The sequence below is a fragment of the Rhineura floridana genome, chromosome 20, assembly GCF_030035675.1.
Source record: "Rhineura floridana isolate rRhiFlo1 chromosome 20, rRhiFlo1.hap2, whole genome shotgun sequence".
Lineage (NCBI taxonomy): Eukaryota > Metazoa > Chordata > Lepidosauria > Squamata > Rhineuridae > Rhineura > Rhineura floridana.
In genome coordinates, this window is record NC_084499.1 from 4,494,416 (window position 1) to 4,515,533 (window position 21,118).

The window sequence follows — 21,118 nt, forward strand, 5'->3', positions numbered from 1 at the left end:
AGAAGCTTTCCACCAATTCCTTCTGAATGTGACAACAAATGTGAAAAACGAGCATTCCTAAAGGCACACAGGGGATCTCAGAATTTTATGGAATTCCAATCCCTTGGAATCTCAGCAGAGCCCTGCTCATTTGGAGGACAGCAAATTTTGGAAACATTCACATGTTAGCCATGCAGAAATGTGGTCCTCTCGCCAAAGACACGCCTTCTAAGCCTGCAAGCTCCTTCTGAGCAGCCAGGAGACCAATCCCACCAGATGGGAAGCTCATCAAGGAGTCCTCCCCTGCTGTAGCGATGTTGCCAGCGTAATACAGCTACGGCAGCTGAGCGCTATCGGAACAGCAGCCGAGTGCTTTCATCAACTCCCTCTTCAAAACAAACTGCAAAACTGACAAACCTGCGAAAGGCTAGGAGGGGACTAACATTCCCCTTTAAGGATCTGCTACATGCCAGTGTGGTGTAGTGGTTAGAGTGTTGGACTACGACCTGGGAGACCAGGTTTCGAATCCCCACACAGCCATGAAGCTCACTGGGTGACCTTGGGCCAGTCACTGCCTCTCAGCCTCAGAGGAAGGCAATGGTAAACCACCTCTGAATATTGCTTACCATGAAAACCCTATTCATAGGGTCGCCCATAAGTTGGAATCAACTTGAAGGCAGTCCATTTCATTTTTCACATGCACTTTATCCAAAATAATTTTAAAAACCACTCAGGGATTACACAATGGAACAAGCTGCCCCTTTGAAAAAGTAGCTCTTTTCCAGTCCAGTAGGAAGGAGCCTGGTCTTATACCCAAACTGCCAGTCCTGGAAGGATGGGGCTCAGCACCTTTTATCATGCGTCTCCTGCTGCCTCCCCAGAGTCATTACTATTTTGTAACAATGATCATGAAGGAAATATGTTTGCCGAGATGAAACTTATCAGAAAAGCACTAGACAAAGTGTGAACCTGCCACCAGGCCCCACTGGGACATGCCAGCCCTGTTCTGACTTCCCAGAGTTCCAGGTAAGGAAAGCCTAAATTGGGTTAGAAGTCTTCTGTTGGCCAGAGATATATGCTGGATGGAGAAACCGTTGTCAAAACCAGGGTTAATCCAGGGGCACAAGTAATAACAAATTAGGTGACCACACCACTGAACATGCGCACAATATGCCTTTTCAGTCACTGCAAGGGATGGGCAAGAAATTCGATTCCATTCGCATTTCAAGCCGAATCTATCAAATTTGCACTTTCCGAAACAATACGAGAACTGAAATAGTCATCCTTTGAAATTCACACTGATTTGAGTATTGCAATGCAGTTCACCAACCAAACAATGTTTACAAAAGTGCATATGTTAGGGGCAAGCGTGCATAAAAATGAATGTAGGAATTATATAAAATGCATTATATGACAAGAAATGGCTCGCCAAAAAGTGTACGTTAGTAAAAAAAAATGGAAATGGACTGCCTTCAAGTCGATCCCGATTTATGATGACCCTACGAATAGGGTTTTCATGGTAAGTGGTGTTCAGAGGAGGTTGACCATTGCCTCTCTCTGACGCTGAGAGGCAGTGACTGGCCCAGGGTCACCCATTGAGCTTCATGGCTGTGTGGGGATTCGAACCCTGGTCTCCCAGGTCGTAGTCCAACACCTTAACCATTTTAAGCATGAATTTCTCCTAATAAACACATTTTTGTAGGCAGTTTTCATACTGCTGAGATGAGTTGCACTCACTTGCTCACTTGTGGCCCGCACATGTGCATGTACACACACTCCTGGACTCCTTATTTGCATGAATGTAATGAGGACAGAGCCTGTCCCAGAGTTTCCCAGGGTACCTCGGTCCTCTCTGGGATACTCTCACATGACTTCATTAAACACGAAGCTCCTCGTGGCAAAAAAAAGATGAGCCAGGAATTGTCTTTCTGTAAAATGAAGCAAGTGCAAACGCTACAGAAGGCAGGCAAACACCCTCCTGATTAATGCCAACATGAGGGGCTAATGCAGATTGCCTTTGTTCACAGAGCAGCCGCCTTGTGACACTCTTGAGAGTGACGTGATGTGCACTGACTCCCAAGGACTAACTCTCATTCCAAACAAAACTCTTTTATGGAAAACTTACCTATACTGAGGTGGCCAATTTGTGGCAGGTTACAACAGCAGCAACTGTCATCCCTTGTGCCCAGTTCATCACAGGGACAAGGCGATGACTCTCCCATCAGCTTAAAAACCACTGAGCCAACATTTAAAAAAAACACTGATAGCAAGAGGGAAAGAACCCCAGAGCACAAGAAGATTTCTGGCACGCACAAAAAATCTCCAGAAGTGCAGTGACTTCCCGAGGAACAGATAGGAAAGCGATTCTCTCAACAGCTGGAAAGTGTTAATTAAAAGCAACAGAAGCAGCATGTCAACATTGCTTCCCAGAGCAAGGCGGCGGTGGCAGAAGGAGGGGCCGCGTTCAGACTTACCTTAAGATACAGAAGCAGGTCTTGGCCCCCGAAGATAAGCGGCAGAACCCAAACCTCTGCTTGCTGTCAATGTCTGTGAGCACAAAAGTGAAATTCTGGCCAACTTGGCCAACTGTGAGGCTGGAAGCGAGGAGAACAAAGGAATCTATTAATGGGCTGTGCACTTCAACCACGCCAAGTATCTAAACAGACTTAAGTCACTAAACCACCAGAGTTTCCTCTCTCAGCACAGCTTCTCCTAACTCTGCACATACAAGAAACAGAAGACAAAGCACTGATTCCTACACCTTGAAAAGGTCCATTTCAGCCAAGGGCTGGGCCCACCATGATAAGTACACCACCACCTAAAACCAAATTCAACCCCACATTTTTAAATGTAAGGTTCCCTTCTAAGGCAGACTTGACGACACTGAGGCAGAGCTGCCACTAACTACGGCAGAGTGTTTGTTGAATCACCTCTACCCACTGAAGGCTTCTTTCAGGCTTATAATTTTACTGCGCTTCCCTGGTGGCATGTCTATTAATATATAGTAATAACCACAACAACACCAGTAATAATACTAATTCTATAGTGTCATCAAAGTGCCCAGCACTTTCCAGCCAGGGTGGGGAACTGGTAGCCCTTGCCCTCCAGTTGCTGTCGGACTCCCATAAATCCCAGCCGGCATGGCCAATGGTCAGGGATGATGGGAGTAGGAGTCCAGCAACATCTGGAGGGCCATAGGTCTGCTTTACAGAGTACATGAGGATAGGCCCTTGCCCCAAGGGGCTTGCAGTGTAAAATTCAACACCAGGGAGAAAACAGAGGAAAGAGAAGCAATAGAGGAAGAATATGCTGTTTCTTCATTCACATGGATTTAGGCTTCGTTAAAAGATGGAACGAACCTTCCCCCTTTGTCTAATATTTCACTGGGCAATGGTTAGAGCTTCAGTAAAGGACACAAATATGCCAAAAGCTAGGTGAGAGCAATGAGTCATATCTGGCCAAATGAGTTTTGAAGATGGCAGGCTGATCTGAGCATGTGCAGAGTGTCTTTCCCTCAGCCCATCCAGAACTGCTAGAGATGGGCTTCCATGACATCTCCTCTTTACCCTTGGAAATTAACCACTGAGAAATAGCACAAGTGCTCAAGATACCTTTTAGGGAGCCAAATAGCCTTTTGATATGTTACAAGCTACCTGGAGACTTTTAAAAGATAGACAGATAAACACACACACATACTCTTACAAAAACTGTGGATGGTGGGTACAATTTTCAAAAAGGCATTTCTAAGACAATGCCTCCTTTGATAACATAAATGCACTATCAAACAATGCTTTTTGCTTTATTCAACTAAAATTCTTATGACTCACTAAGATTTCTATGAACAGGTGACAACCAAAGTTTTTAATAGATTGATCTATCACAGCCTTCCCCAATCTGTTGCCCTGCACATGTTCTGGACTACAACTCCCATCAGCCCCAGCCAGTACAGCCTGATCTAACCAATCAATCAACTAAACATTGCAGTCTTACTAAATATGATTTTATGCCTTCTACGTTAAATTTTACCCTTGTAGTCCCGTTTAGTACCACTCCCTATTTATATGTGTGTGTGTATACAGTATATTGTATTTTATGTATTTTTATTTTATTTTAATGTTTTTGTGATTTTACTGTTTACAATTTTATTATGTACGTGTTTGATTTTACTTTTGTAAGCCGCCCGGAGTGCCCTATTATAGGGTAGAAGGGAGGAATAGAAATGTTTCAAATAAATAAATAAAATATAGGTGGGTTTCTGCAAAAGAATTGTTAGATGGCATTTATCACCAAACACCTTCACTCAGACAGCAAGACCAGTGTTGCGGGTTCAAAGGGCAGTTTCTTTTCCAGGTGGCAGGTGCGCATAACAACTCATTCTTGCAAATCTCCTCTACGGAAGACCCCATTCCCGAGATTTTCTGGCCTCTCCTGGTAAGGTTTTATTGAATTGTGTTAAGGATTTCATCTCTAGAAAGATTCAGAATCAGTTTTACATTTATTAAAAGCAGCTAAAATGGTAGTAGCTAAATTAGTGGCAAAGTAGGAAAATCCCAAGTACAGCAGAAGGACTGCAGAAGCCTTAAATTATGACTGCTGGGATCAAAATCACAAGTTTGATCCAAGTACATGAAGACACTACTGAAAGAAAAAAATGGCTACCATCTAAGCAGGCCTTTCTATTAATTAACAGAATGGGAATATGTCTTACTTGAGAGAGATTTTAACTTTCCTTTTATGTAACCATGTGTTTGATATATCACCAATTACCACCAACTAAAGACAGGGAGATTTAAGTTGTGCAATATGAGTTGGTTTGTCTTAGGCCTTTCCCATGCTTTATGAAATAATGGTGTGGGTTTGGTATGGTGTTACACATGGATAGCGTAAGAAAACCACCTTTAGCTTTCAAACAATATTACACATTCAACACAGAACATTCTATCATCATCATCACCACCATCACTCTGTGGGTTATCTCAATTAACAGGGACAGAAATCCTTTTGGTTGTGGTTTTAACTAAAATATTCATTTGGGAGGGAAAGCTGCCACAAAAGGGATGCTGTGCTTTAAGATTAAGCTAATATTTTATACTTTTAATAATACTTCCATTCAAAAACATTCAGCCCCATTTCCCCGAGTTGACTACAGGTCAATTAAACTACTTTGCGTTCCAGTGACAAAGGGGGAGGAAATTCAACAGCAGCACAGAAAATGCTCCTATCAAAAAGATGCAGCTTTTCCTTTGAATTGTGCCTAAATGGAAAACTCTCCAGAATATACCTGTAAGAGGTGCTGTAGCAGCAAAACAGCTCACTGGTGCTCTCCTGTCAGTACAATTACTCCAAAGCACTCCCCCCACCCTAGAGAACAATCTTGATAACAAGGTTCATATCTGGGCCTTTTCTGAAAGTTATGATCATCTTGCACTCTGCGCTGAGGTGCTCATTTGCCTCTCCTGCAAGAGCACAAACAATACAACAATATTGTTTGGCAATGCTGGGCTCCCTCCCACCTTGCAAAGGAGCTCACCTCTATAGGAGCAACTCCTCAAATTCTGGAAAGATACAGCTTTGGTTCAGAAACGAAGCAAAGCAGGGGGAAGAAAGGCACCAGAAGCTAAAAGCAGGGTATAAAGCCTCTTTTCCCAACGCTATAATTAGTAAAGGATATTACTGCTAGCAGCTTGATACCTCTCTCATAAATAACAGCTTGCTTTATACCATGTGTGAAACCCATTACTTAAAGCATGAATTTCCAGAATGGGGTGCAGGGGGGAAAACGTGTAACGTGCATTCTAATTTCTTTATGCTTTGCCAGGTTTTTGTGAATGCCATATCACACACAGGCAAATTGTAGGCTTGAGATCCTTATTCCTACAGAACAATCAGGTATGGCTCAGAGACAAAGCAGCTGACCAGATCATTCTTTTAAAAGGCTAAAGGCTGAACATGCTTAGCGTGTATAGAGCACTTTCAGCATCCCAAGTGCTATGCGTTTGTTTTCATGTAACCCTTAGTGCAACCCCATTAACGTTAGGCCAGAAGTATTCTCCCTATCTGGGAAGCAGAGAGCTGAGAGTGGCTGGCTGGCCTAGGTGGTTTGTGGCATAGGTGAGTTTTGAAGAGGCACCTCTTCTGCACCACAGCTCACCCTCTTAGCCACTGTACTGCAGCTGCTTTTCTGAAGGAGGAGTCCATTCACACAGCTGTCTTGCTCCAATTGCTCAACCTCTTTCTGAAGGGTTGCAAGTGGGATTGTGTCAGGACTTCCATGCGTCAAAATGTAATGTGGATTAAAAAACCACGAATTAAGCTATACTGAAGGCTGAGACTGAGGAATCTGGTGCAAGACTCTCCCCCCCCCCTTCATTTAAGAACCCATAAGAGGATCCTGTGCTAGTCTCTCTGCCTGCCTTGGTACCCCATATGTAGAAACAGCAGAGGCATGGCCAACATCTGTAAGGAGATGTTGTAAGAGTGGATAAGTACTGCAAGTCCCTCTACCAGTTGTCTAGAGCAGTTCGGGTCTGTGGACATCTTTCTGCAGAGCCATCTCTGCTATCTGTTCGGCTCCCTTTGAAGACTTTCCTCTTTCAACAAGCCTTTTAGGTTGAGACCTATCCCAGTCTGCGTCTGTGTTAGAATTGCTTAATATGTTTTTTTAATAATGTTTTTAACCTTTTTTTAAAGTTTTTTTAAAAAATGTTTTTAACGCTGTTTTGTTTTAATGTATTTTAAGATCTGTTTTTATGTTTTAGTGTTTTTAGCACTTTGTTTGCCGCCCTGGGCTCCTGCTGGGAGGAAGGGCGGGATACAAATTAAACAATAAATAAATAAATAAATAAATAAAAACTTCTCTCTGCTTGCGTCTGGGCTCTGAAGGTTTATTCATAGGAGAGCGAGACTGGCTGGCAGACAGGATTGTGGGTCAGGTAACAATATTCTGAATTCAATCCCTTAATTCCTTCTCATTCTCCCAATGCAAAAATCCACTAGGAAATCTGAATTCACCATTATGAAAATGAGGGTGGACATCCCTTGCAAATCTATATGTGCGGCTGCCCTTGAAGACAACTCGGAAACTTCAGTTGGTCCAAAGTGCTGCAGCTGGCTAGGGTTCCTCTTCAAACTCATATAACCCCTGTTCTAAAACAGTTGCATTGGTTGCAGTTCGTTTCCAGGCCCAATTCAAGGTGTTCATGTTGATGTTTAAAGTCCTAACGACTCGGGCCACAAGTATCTAAGAGACTATCTCCTTCCCTACAGTTACTCTTGGGTGTTAAGGGTAGTTCCACCACCCTCAGAAGTTCAGGAGATGGTGGCCCAGGAGAGGGCATTCTCTATGGTGACCCTTAAGTTCCCTCCCTATAGAGGTGCATCTGGTACCTTTGCTATAGAGTTTTTGGCAAATGCTAAAGATGTACCTCTTTACCCTGGTTTTTGGCTCCCGAGATGGATGGTCTCAGAACCCACCCTGTTTTTGTGATTGGAATGTGTGTTAAAAACCTGCCCTGGGGCCCGCTAATGTAAGGCAGGCAATCAATTTAAATAATAATAATAATTACTGCAATCAGGAACTCACCAAAGCAGGAATAAAGCTGAATCATCAAGGCAAAAAGCCACATTTTCTCCAGATGAGGAAAGAGGAGCAAAAAGAAAAGAACTCTGAAGCAATGCTACAGCCAAAGAACTAGAAGCAAAGAAGGTCCCTGCAATGTAGACCAAGAGAGCAAACCAGCAACGCTGTCAATGGTAGGCCTCAGTCTAGGAAACTCTGAAAGACCCTCTCTAGTGGCTATTCTAGTTTTTCCACAGATACAAGGTTACTATGGTGATTCAGTGCTTAATTTTAACAAGACGAACTTTAGAGGATGCGAGACAAATACCATGCTGGTTCACAATCAACACCATAGCAATTATAAGGCACATCTTTCCTGAAAAAGAGAGGAGCCTGGCTTTTATTAAATTACTGAGGCAATAAGATAAACAGGGGCCAGAGTTAAAATTCCATGGTTTTGCAAATGGAAAATGGAAATGGACTGCCTTCAAGGCAATCCTGACTTATGGCAACCCTGTGAATGGGTTTTCCTGGTGAGTGGTATTCAGAGGGGGTTTACCATTGCCTTCCTCTGAGGCTGAGAGGCAGTGACTGGCCCAAGGTCACCCAGTGAGCTTCGTGGCTGTGTGGGGATTCGAACCTTGGTCTCCCAGGTCGTAGTCCAACACTCTAACCACTACGCCACACTGGCTCTCCATGGTTTTGCAACAGCATCGTAGAAACCAACCATGGATTGGGAGGCTCCCATTGCTGCTCTTTCACTGAGCTCACCCAGAAGTTGGAGTGGCTAGAGCTGCAGTACCAGAACTGACAGTTCCCTAAGAAGGAAAGCAGGTTTCGTACAGGCCCACGACATATTCTGCTGGCCAGGCAGTCAGGCCCCAAACACACAGACTGAGGGGAGATATGACAGCGCTCTTCAGGTACATGAAAGGTTGTCACATAGAGGAGGGACGGGATCTCTTCTCGATCGTCCTAGACTGCAGGACACGGAATAATGGGCTCAAGTTGCAGGAAAACAGATTTCGACTGGACATCAGGAAAAACTTCCTAACTGTTAGAGCGGTACGACAGTGGAACCAATGACTTAGAGAGGTAGTGGGCTCTCCGACACTGGAGGCATTCAAGAGGCAGCTGGACAGCCATCTGTTAGGAATGCTTTGATTTGGATTCCTGCATTGTGCAGGGGGTTGGATTTGATGACCTTATAGGCCCCTTCGAACTCTACTATTCTATGATTCTCATTAACTGTTTTTCGGTCTGTCAAGCTGTAGTTGACTGCTCCCCAGAAACCTCTCCCGGCTCTCCTTTCTAGGGACAGAATCTCAGACTCCAACTCACAACTTGGCTCTCCCCACCATGGCCGGCACCCCACTGAACACCCCATATTTGCACACTGACTGCGGAACCCCTTGCTCTGGGCTGCCACAGACACCATGCCAGCCATGAGAAGTTGGAGGGACACTCCAAAGCAGCAAAGCCAAGACTTCAAAAGCCTCAAGACAGCCCTCACTCCCCACTGCCTCTCTACATAAGAGATCCTGAACATGGGCGTTCTGTGGCAGCCCCCTTGTCTGGCCACCATGGTCAGAAACCGTATCTGGTGAAAAGGAAAAGACCTAGTAAACACACACACACACACACACCAAGGTCCTTGCCTGGTTAACAAAAGTAGCATCTTGCAGCATTCCGCCTTTCCGTTTTGTGAATGATGGGACAGCTGCAAGATAGCAAGGACTCCAGCTGGGCCACCCCGAAAGAGGAGGGCAGCATGAACATAGCAAAACTACCAGCCAACGGGAACTGCAGGAAGCCCTCAAAGTGAGACAAGAGAAGGCCCCTTAGGAAGGTGTGGGAGAAAGGGAAAGGGCTTCTTTTTCCTCCCCAGCACACAGACAATGCTTATGAATCCAAAACTATTTCTGGATAATGCTTGCCAGGCTCACGGCATTATCTCCGGTTAATGTTAAAAAATAAAACCTACAAGTTCAAAAATGATGAAACTGATGGGGAGGGAAGGGGAGGTGGCAGGAGGTGGGGGAAGGCCAGCAATGCTAGGCCGAGGCCAAAGACAGGACTACCCTCCACCAACACCAAATGCCTCCCAGTCTTCCCCCGTAACCCCAGGATCCACCTCAGCGTACGCCAAAAACAGAGAGCAGCTTACCTGAGGAAAGGCACCTGCTTGGAAACGATTATCTGAAACGTGGGGCTATCAGAGACTGTTTTTTCAGTGTTGCGGGCTCACGCCAGCGGAACTCCCTCCCAAATGAGATTCGACAGGCACCCTCCTTGTTGAACTTCAGGTGCATGACTAAGACTTTCTTACTCCAGCAGGCATCTCAAGGTAGTGTCTGGTTTTATGGTAAGTGTACTGTTTATTTTATGCATGGCTCATTTTTAAGGTACACCGCTTAGAAACAAAAATGATTAAGCGGTATCCAGTGTGGTATGGTGGTTAAGGTGTTGGACTACGACCTGGGAGACCAGGGTTCGAATCCCCACACAGCCACAAAGTTCACTGGGTGACCTTGGGCCGGTCACTGCCTCTCAGCCTCAAAGGAAGGCAATGGTCAACCCCCTCTGAATACCCATAAGTCGGAATCGACTTGAAGGCAGTCCATTTCCATTTTCCAAATGTTTTAAATAAATAAATAAATAATGCATATGCCACAGAAAAAAGATCTGCATAGGAAGGGACAGTGAAGGTTGATGATAAAGTCCACTCCTGCCCTCCAGTGTGTGAGGATTTTTAAGTGGCAACTGCAACAAAGTGCTGGCTAAAAGGTGCGATCAGACTTCCTACCCCTAGCACTGCCACAAGCATCTATGCAGCTTTGGCACATTCTACTTCCATTACTATTTGAAGAAGATGTAAAGATACACAGGCAATACAGCAGACGATTTGTGTATCTAAAAAGCAAGGAAGGAATCCAGTGGTTAATTTCTGAGAGAGGGGTGGGTCCTGGAACTGAAGCTTACCTGACATGAAAGTCTTGTAGGAGTGGGCTGAGGATCCCAACATAAGGGACTCTGCACACCATCAGAGGCACTCTTCTCTTCATTGTTTTACTTATTCCAACAATTGCATCCAGCATTAAAAACATAAATTAAGCCCTACAGAAGTCTAACAAATCTGATTTTTTAAAAAACATAAACACACCCACAAAGACGTAAATACAAAAACGTCTACTTGAGTTATGCAAAGCAGGGGGAGAAATAAGATTAATAGTATTAAATTACCCAACTCTTGCCAGCACAATTTCACTTTGTTTTTTAAGTTGTTGGGTTTTTAAAATATATAAAGGACATGTTGATTTATCCCTTGCATACATATTCAGTCTGGCCTGTGGGGTAAAAACGATAGGTGAACAAATGCTCAGAGGAAAATGCAGGTTATGAATTGCAAATAAACATGATTTATTCGGGGGCGGGGGGGGGGGGAGAAATCTTCCTTACTGCAGATGCCATGCAAATTCCACAGAAATGAGGAAAGCATTTTCCTGGAATGATTGTGATTAAGATCAGATTTAGCTTACAGTCAAAAATAGTTCCTGACGTTAGTTTCTGCAAGTCTTAAGGAGTTGACACAAATAGGCGCCTTGGAACAGCAGGGTATCGCTTCACACAATATGAATATTTACTATGGAGTTAGAGAGGAAATATTGCCGTGAAAAAGCCAGTGGTAAGGGGATCGGCTCCTTTTTAATGTCTCATAATTAGATATTTGTACTAGAAGGCCGGTTGTGTGGTTTAAGATCAAGCACGTGCACCCTCTTGATCATGCGGTCCATGTACCGGAGAGCACAGGAGGAAGACGTTCTTAGCAACTCGCACTGTGAGATCTGCTTCCTTACCCTGACGGCTTGGCACAGTGGAGCATCTTCTTCTTCATGTTCGTTTGGGCACTTCCAGGGTTAAGCAGTTGGGGGGAAGTATTAATTTACTTGGGCAAAAGGACATTTTTATATTGTAGTAGATATTTGCTATTTGTTTCTTTTACCGGTCTAGAGATTTGAAAGTGCTTACATGATCCAGGCCCTCAGGATGGGGTGGTTTACAAAGCAAAATAAATGGCTATACTATATTATCATCTCTGAATTCCTTGCTCCAGTAAAAGATTTCCCAAAGGTGAACCATTCCGCTAGTACTAATAGAGCTGCTCCTATCCAAAATTAGGCCTTCACCAAATATTCACTGTGAATGCATGAAGCCATCTTTTACTGACTGAGACGAGTCTGAGTCACACAGAGCATGGGCCAGGATCTCTTCTCGATCGTCCCACAGTGCAGGACATGGAATAACGGGCTCAAGTTATAGGAAGCCAGATTTCGGCTGAACAACAGGAAAAACTTCTTAACTGTTAGAGCAGAACAACAATGGTGCCAATGACCTAGGGAGGTGGTGGGCTCTAGAATCATAGAATCATAGAGTTGGAAGGGGCCTTGTAGGCCATCGAGTCCAACCCCCTGCTCACAGCAGGAAATCTACAGCTAGAGCATCTCCCGCAGATAGCTGTCCAGCCTCTGCTTGAAGACATCCAGCGAAGGGGATCCCACCACCTCCCTAGGCAGTCGGTTCCATTGCCGAACTGCCCTTACTGTCAAGAAGTTCCTTCTAATGTCCAGTCTGAATCTACGCTCCTGCAACTTAAAACCATTAGACCTAGTCCTACCCTCTGGGGCAGCAGAGAACAAATCTGTACCCTCCTCTGTGTGACAGCCCTTCAGGTACTTAAAGAGTGTAATCATGTCGCCCCTCAGCCTTCTCTTCACCAGACTGAACATGCCAAGTTCCTTCAACCTTTCCTCATAAGACTTGTTCTCCGTGAGGAAAGGTTGAAGGAACTCTCCAACACTGGAGGCCCTCAAGAGGCAGCTGGGCAGCCACCGGTCGGGGATGCTTTAGGTTGGATTCCTGCACTGAGCAGGGGGGTGGACTGGATGGCCTTATAGGCCCCTCCCAACTCTACTATTCTATGACCACCAGTCGATTTAAGCCCAGTACAGCCTCCTCTGACTGGAAGGAGCTTTCCAGGGTCTCAGGCACAGAAGAGTCTCCCCCATCACCTGCTACCTGGTCACCTGGCTGGGGACCACGCCTGGGGCCTCCTGCATGCAAAGCTATAGCCCCTTTCCCAGGTGAATCACTTCTTGACACTCACCTCCAAAATTAGCACACTGAATAAGTGACTTCAAGAAAAGAATTACTCACCTTGCGCCAAGCATCGTTTCAATGCCATTCAGAGCCTTTTTGTCCCAGCGGTGTCTGCTGCTCTCGGGGATTTTTTTCCCATCCTCCTTCATGCCCTCCCTGCCATTTGCCAGTGCTGCCAGTTAAGCCTAGGGGCTGCGGCAACCCACATTGATTTGGCTTACAGGTGCTCATGACGTCATCACATAAAAGACAGCATCACTGCACCAACTAAGTTCTATGCAGGGGTATAGCTGTCCAGGGTCTTCAGGGGATGTCTTAGACCCCTTACTTTTTTGGGAACAGAGTCCCATCAGGGTTCCTAAGTCTCCAGCATCCTTTGAGCCAATCAGCGTGAAAGGAGAGTGTGTTAGCCACTGTGAAGAGTCTTCTAACATGCTTCCTTGCCCTTTTCTGCTGATTGGAGCCAATCACAGTGAAAGGAGGTAAGTCTGCCACTGAGAAGACTCCTCTCAGTGGCCAACACTCTCCCCTTTCGTGCTGATTGGTTCCTAAGGACATCTGTTGTTGTGGGAGATGGCATTAACAAGGATCTCATTCTCAACCCCGCCAGTGTGGGGGTGTTGCTGTGACTAGCGTGACTTCTGAATTTGCCACTACACTACTGGTTATATGGTCGTGAGGATAAACAAGAAGGGAAGGGACAGCATCAGAACAATCTAATGAGGGCTAAAAACCACCAAATATGGAGGGAAGCCCAGTTCAAAATCCAGATATGTAGCTAACGGGCAGCATCACACGCACATACATTTTTACTACCCCTAATCAAAACTTTTGAAACTCTAGAAGGTGTAATTCCAATATTAAATAATCACAGCAACTCACACTTCCAGAATACCTATAAAGAACTTTGGCTGTAAATACTTGCATACTGTCAACAGTAGGAGTGTAACTATTAAATCACCAAAAGTTTAACTTTGGCATTAAAAGCTTCATTAGAAGCAAGAAGAAAACTGATTTGACTGTTGGCTGATGCATGGTAAAATTAAAACTTTTTTTTTTATGGTGCCTATAAAAATCCTTAGGAAAAAGGATACTGCCACTATAATTTACACTTGGGTGCTTTAAATCAGGTTCAGGTAGACAGAGCATTAAGCATGGTATGGCTTTTATTTTCTGTAACTGTTTTATTGACAGAGGGCTGTTTGTTTTTGTTTTTTCCCCCTTTCTTGTAAAGTTCAGAAATCTAACACTACCTGTCCACATAGAAGGGGAAGCAGAACTTGGTCAGAGTTTGTAGAATTTCCTGTGGAGAGAAAGGGAGGGGGGGGGAGAGATAGAGAGAGATAATTTATACATCTAATGGGACCAATAAATCTAACATTAACCACAGAACACAATCTTGTAACTTTGCCCTGAAGAAACAGGGACAGATGAAGAGAAATGTGCTTTATCAATTACATGGAAAGAGTACCAGGCAGTCAATCATGTGAAATAATAAACATGATCAAACTTCATTAAAAATGAAAAATTAATCAAGATTCACACATGGGCAAGCAGCAGGAGCCCTCCAGCAGACCTCCAAAGGGAAGGAGGTGGCTGGGCCAGCATGCGTTAACTCGCCTCTGGGGAGATGCCCCGACCTGACCATATGGACACCAGCGAACACCACCAAGCCGAGCCGGCTCTTTGGCCTGGTAGCGTTTCCAATCCTGGCACGGCGCTTGCTTGTATCCTAGGAACGGGGGTTGCTGGGAGTGGGGAAGGCTTCCCAACAACCATAACAGAAAATAAAGCCCAGAAGGGCTCTTGAGAGCTGCTCTAACCACATTGTCCCTCTCGCCATCACACTGCAGAAGGAGCACAAATAAGCATGATAGGTTCAAGAGAGAGTTTACTTGGGAAAAAAAGTTTACATGTGGAAGACAATTACCAGTCAAAGCAAACTAGACAGTGTGCTGAAGAATACAATGGAATAGCTTGCAGCAGGGGAGTTAAGAATACATCGATATTTATTTTACTTAACAAAACACTTTAAGACCATCTAAATAGCATCTGCTCTCCTCTGAATATCACAGAAATGTTCTTTCATATTCTCAAAAGATGATTGAGTTCTTCTTTTTTGAACATAGCGCAGTAAGTGAGGTACACAAAGATATACAACAGTTAACACATCGGAGGGAAAAAACTATCCAGAACAGTAGTAGATCTGGGGAAGTTTTATGTTTAGAAGTCAAAAACTTTCAATATTGTCCTTTTCATAGAAACGTCATTACGTTGCCCATTTTCTATATATTTACATATCCAAGAATGAGGAATAAGTCTAGTGGTTTGGTGGTTTGTGTTTTTTAAGTGGAACTACATTAAACAAACACTTGATAAAATTAATGATCGATTTAAAACAGAGCACTTTCCAGGCCAGTAATAATAAATTATCTGGACTAGCAGAACTGATGCTTCGTGCTTCATTTATTTTTAAAACCACTTCCATCATTTAACAAATAAACCACATTAATCTAATCACCCATTCAATGGAGCAGAAAACATATTGACTCTGCTGGCAAGAACATGGCCCTCCTACACAATTCAATTGAGCATGTCCCATTCCTTCATATGCTTCCAAGCTCAATTGCTCAACACTATGCCACTTCTTTAAAAGGGGGGGAGAACGGGAGGGAGGACTGCCAAATTAAAGGTTATGGGCTGCAAAGAAAAAGCCAAGAAAGAAAGGGCCAGGGGGAAAGGAAGAGGTGCATTTCCTAATGGCCACAGTCTAGGGCTGGGATGTTTTATAATTTCTCTCTAAAACGCACAGAACAATTTGTTTGGACAACAGCATGGTTAAGTATTTGGTTCACCCCAGGTCTACAGGGCTTGTGGCTACCAGCAAGCCACACACAATTCAAAATCTATACATGGAGTCCTGTCAAGTACTTCACAACCATCCTGTCTCTACAGTCCCAGGAAGGAAGGCACCAAAAAAAAAAAAAGGAGCTCTTGCTGGGTTTCTGGGTATGTGTGCTGACCTGGGTTTCACTTAGTGAGGAACAACTGTGCAGATCTGCTTTAATCCCATCTGTGCCAAGTCAGGAAATGATACTGGAAGCCATGGACAAAATTTAAGGAGACCCTCTGGCTTGAAAGCAGGAACATGTGGAAAACACGAAGAAACCACTTCAGGCAGGCAGCCTGGATATTCCCATCTACATGCTTGTGAGCAAAGATGGCAGAGATTTGGACTATATCCCAAATGGATCCCTAACTGTCCATGCAGTTCCAAGATCAATGGTTTGGATTGGCCAAACAACAATTCCAAAGAACTGTTTTATTCCATTATGATTTTAGATCAAACCAAAAGCACAAAGTGCATGTCAAGGTGGTGCAACATCAGTGGCTGCTCCACAACTCTGGAGCTCCCTGCAAGCCTTTGTTGTTAATTTGGGCTGGTGATGGTGGAGGTTATGCTGGTGAGTAACATTTATCATCTATTTTACTCATTATTAAGTATGCCTGCTTTCACTTTATGACACATTCAACAATTTTTTAAAAAAAATATGTTTTTAAAGATGTTTTAATATAGTTTAATGTCTGTTTTTATGATGTTTTAGAGTGTTTTTGTTTGCTGCCCTGGGCTCCTACTGGGAGGAAGAGTGGTATATAGATTTAATAAATAATAACAATAAATAGTAATAAAAGAAAGCTCTAGCCAGAAGAGCAAGCGACCTTCCTTCCTTCCTTCCTTGCTTGAAAGAGCCTAGGGCAGCATAAACATATTTAAACATACTATAGAATCATAGAGTTGGAAGGGGCCTATAAGGCCATCAAGTCCAACCCCTTGCTCAATGCAGGAATCCATATTAAAACAAAGCATCTTTAAAAACATCTTTTTTAAAAAAAGCTTTAAAAACATCTAAAAAGAGCAATTCCAGCAGAGATGCAGACTGGGACAGGCTCTCTACTTAAAAGGCTTGTTGAAATAGGAAGGTTTTCAGAAGGTGCCAAAAAGACAGCAGAGTTAGCACCTGTCTAATATTTAAGGGGAGGGAATTCCAAAGGGTAGGTGCCGCTACACTAAAGGTCCACTTTCTATGTTGTGCACAACGGACTTCCTGATAAGATGGTATCTGCCGGAGGCCCTCACCTGTAAAGCACACTGATCAACTGGGTATATAAGCAGTAAGACGATCTTTCAGGTATCCTGGTCCCAAGCTGTACAGGGCTTTGTACACCAAAACCAGAACCTTGAACTTGGCCTGGTAGCTAAAGGACAGCCAGTGCAATTGTTTCAGCAGGAGAATAACCTGCCCCAGTGAGCTGTTGAGCTGCCACATTTTGCACCAGCTGCAGTTTCCAGACCAACCTCAAGGACAGCCCCACATAGAGCGCATTACAGTAATCCAACTTGGAGGTTACCAGTGCATGGACTACAGTGGTCAGGCTATCCAGGTCCAGAAATGGCTACAGCTGTCTTACCAGCCAGAGCTGATAAAAGGCACATCTAGCCACTGAGGTTACCTGGGCCTATTGTGACAAAGATGGATCTAGGAGCACCCCGATTATGAACCTGTTCTTTCTGAGGGAATATGACCCCATCCAAAGCAGGCAATTCACTTGGGAACCACCAATCCACAGTGCCTCCGTCTTGCTAGGATTCAGACTCAGTTTATTGGCCTTCATCCAGCCCACCACCGAGTCCAGGCAGCAGTCCAGGGCTGACATGGCCTCTGCCGATTCAGATGTTACAGAGAAATAAAGCTGGGTATCATCAGTTTACTGCTGACACCTCACCCCAAATCTCCTGATGACCGCTCCCAAGGGCTTCATATAGATGTTAAACAGCATTGGGGACAAGATGATATCCCTGCAGCACCCCACAGCCCAACTACCAGGGGGCCGAAAAACAATCATCCAGTGCTATTCTCGGAAAACGTTCCTGGAGGTAGGATCAGAAACACTGTAAAAAAAGTGCCTCTGATACCCATCTCACCAAGTCAGCTCAGAAGGATACCATGGTCAATGGTATGAAAAGCCACCGACAGATCAAGTAAGAACAACAGGGTCGCACTCCCCCTATTCTTCTCCCAATAAAGGTCATCCATCAGGCTAAAACGCGTTGGGTTTTTACAAACAATAAATTTCTACTTTTCTTGCATCTTGGTTTCTGCCCCCCTTTTTTCCTGGTTTGGATGCTAGCCACTTTCTGTTGTCACATCCATCAGGGAGACCAGAAATGATTCAGTCCCATAACCGGGCCTGAACCCAGACTGGAATGGGTCAAGATAATCTGTTTCATCCAAGAGTACTTGCAATTGCTGCGCCACAACCTTCTCGATCCCTTTCCCTAAAAAGGGGGTATTTGTGACAGGGCGATAGTTGTCACAAACCAATGGGTCCAGGGTGGGCTTTTTCAGGGGCGGCCTATAAAGTACCACTTCTTTGCTGCAAGAGAGTAAACACAGCCACCTTTCTGTCCAGTGAGGCAGGAAGTGTTATTCGGTCACAACTCTTGTGACTGGGTGAGATACAAAGTTTAAATTGCTTAGGATGAGCCAAACCAAGCATTGTGCCAAGAGGACATGAGAAACCATCATAACTGGGAAGCGCAGTAGCCCAACACCTTCCCAGTCTGTGATGCCAAGTCTACATTCACCTTTAGCAATGGCCTCAGCCCATTCCACACAAGGCAGCTGAGCAGATTTCTATGGCCCAGCACAATGGACAGCTGCACCAGGCAAGGTGTGCTGTTAATGCCTGGCTACATGAGCCATGCCCTACCAGAGCTGGAGCCTTCCCCACATCATACCTTAATTGCCCCCCTCCAAAAAAATTGCATCCAACCCCTTCAACTCCACAGCTGTGAGCTTCATAAAACTCATGCTCTCCCCCCATACCTTGCTGTTTTGGGGCTGAGGGCCCTCTTTTGTACATACAGATACAAGCGTCTCTTTTGAAGCAGAGGCTCACACTAATACTCACACCTTTCTTACCAGTAACTGTGCTTTATTACAATAACCTGAGGGAGATGGAGAGAGGCAGTGTGGTGCAGTGGTTAAGATGTTGGACTATGACCTGGGAGACCAGGGTTCAAATCCCCACCCAGCCATGAAGCTCACTGGGTGACCTTGGGCCAGTCACTGCCTCTCAGCCTCAGAGGCAGGCAATGGTAAACCCCCTCTGAATATCGCTTACCATGAAAACCCTATTCATAGGGTCACCATAAGTCAGAAGCGACTTGAAGGCAGTACATTTACATTTTGAGGGAGACGGAAACAAGAAATCAAATTCATTTTTGCCTTGATTACCTTGCGCCTGCATGTGACAAAAAACTACATGGTTTCCCTCACCCCCCTCCTTCTCTCCAGTAACACAATAAAAGGGGGGGGGGGAGAGAAACGCACACACATGCGCACACAAAGCCTAGGAACGAAAGCAGAGGGAGGACGCAGCTGAGAAGATGCAAATCACCTCAGTAGCTGCCACCAAAGGTCCCAAAGGCAGCATGTGCCTGCTTTCTAGATCAATCCCCAAGTTTATATTTTCACAAATCTTTTTGTATGCAGTTTGATTTTTAACATTTTAATGAGCATTAAAGGAGAAGGAGAGTGAATCCATATCAGCCAGTCACCGTACTTAAAGTGCAGGGCATGAACTGCGTCCCACGAGGGCTCCAAGAGAGCCGTCTCACCGCCGGTTCTAGGACATTTGCCACCTGGCTCCGACACGCCCCCACCCGCCCACCCCCAGCTCACATTCTTCTCATAATCAAAACACTGCTGACATTATAAACCCCATGGGGGCTTTCTGAAATCCCTCCTCATCGATCCAGCAAAACATGGAACTTATTGGAGACAACACAGCACACATTGATTAAGTTTGGTTTCAGCGCTAAAATTTTCAAAATAAATGAGCCGCGAGGACAGCGAGGCAGCAGCCAAGGAAGAAAGCGGCCTTGCAGAGGGACTGCGCACCCTGGCCACCAGAGACGGAGGCTTCAACAAAGAGGTGAAGGAACATTTCGTCACGTACTCCCGTTTGTAGGCCAAGGAATTTCAGGCAGGCAATATATTTTATTTTATTTTATTCAGAGGGGAGGCTTAGAATCATCCATATCCCCAGTGGTATAGATTAGACTGAGAGAGAGCAACTTTAGCAACAGGGGCCACCCATTGTCCTTCAGAAGTGAAGAGGGAATTGAACCCAAATTTTCCACATCCTGACCAAACCCTCTACCCAAGATATGAATGAATGAATGAATCTTTATTTTTACCCCGCCCTTTTCCCAAAACTGGAACTCAGGGCGGCTTACAAATAAAAACTACACATAGGTAAAAAACATACAAAAATATACAATTAAAATAGAATTAAACTATTCGTAACATTAAAACCATAAAACATTCACTTAAGATACTAAGACAATTTAAAACATTAAGAATAGGACCATAGAACAATACAACAGACCTTATGAGGCCCTGTCTTAAACATCTTCTAATCCAAAAGCCTGTCGGAATAAAAAAGTCTTTGCCTGCCAACAGAAGGATAGCAAGGAAGGGGCCATTCGTGCTTCCCTAGGAAGAGAGTTCCAGAACCTGGGGGCAGCCACCGAGAAGGCCCTATCTCGTGTCCCCACCAATCGCGCTTACGAAGGTGTTGGGACTGAGAGAAAGGCCTCTCCTGAAGATCTCAGGGCCCGGGCAGGCTCATATGGGGAGATACGGTCTGATATCACAATGGCTCTCTTTGTATTGTGTGTAGTATGCAAGAATATACCACACAGAGACTTACTGTAGAGGAGACACAGGTGTAGATTACATTTTTGCATCAGAGGCTCAGAATTTAACATTACAATCAAGTTTTATAGTTAAAGAAACAACACAGATGATGGGTATCAGGGAAGCCTACGGCAAGCTCAAGCATAACCCTTCCACAACACATACCCTTCTTCTGTCCCTGCCCCATATCCATCCCCTTCTTTGGTTGTCTCCCTTGTGTTATTTTCTAGCGAAAGAGGGCCTGTTCCGGAGACTTTTGAAAACCATCTTGTTCTGGAGAGCTTTGCGAGAGACTGAAGGCTGAGCCTGAAACTGATTTTTAAAATGGACATGGACTGCCTTCAAGTCGATCACGACTTATGGCTACCCTCTCTGAGTAGGGTTTTCATGGTAAGCGGTATTCAGACAGAGTTTCCCATTGCCTCCCTCTGAGGCTAGTCCTCCCCAGCTGGCTAGGGCCTGCTCAGCTTGCCACAGCTGCACAAGCCAGTCTCTTCCTTGCCAGCAACCGCCGGCTGGGGGGCAACTGGGCTCCTTGGGATTATGCAGCTTGCCCACGGCTGCCCAGGTGGCAGGGCATGTAACCCCTGAGCCACTCACTGTGTGGGGGGGATGATCTTTAGTTGGCCCTTGACGCCCGGGAGACACAAGCGGAGAT

At 44.8% G+C, this 21,118-nt stretch overlaps 1 protein-coding gene across 9 annotated transcripts in view; it reads right to left on the reverse strand.

Annotated features, from left to right (window-relative positions):
- DENND1A (DENN domain containing 1A) overlaps nucleotides 1-21,118 on the reverse strand; it is a 342,814-nt gene that overhangs the window by 219,848 nt on the left and 101,848 nt on the right. For 8 of the 9 annotated variants that reach the window (XM_061604516.1, XM_061604517.1, XM_061604515.1 and 5 more), the window contains 2 exons: nucleotides 13,948-13,997; nucleotides 2,454-2,573 (listed from right to left, as the gene is read on the reverse strand). In XM_061604516.1, coding sequence (XP_061460500.1) covers nucleotides 2,454-2,573; nucleotides 13,948-13,997 — 170 coding nt within the window. Of the gene's footprint in view, nucleotides 1-2,453; nucleotides 2,574-12,751; nucleotides 13,167-13,947; nucleotides 13,998-21,118 lie in introns of those variants that run through there. The other variant, XM_061604518.1, reaches the window with a different exon arrangement.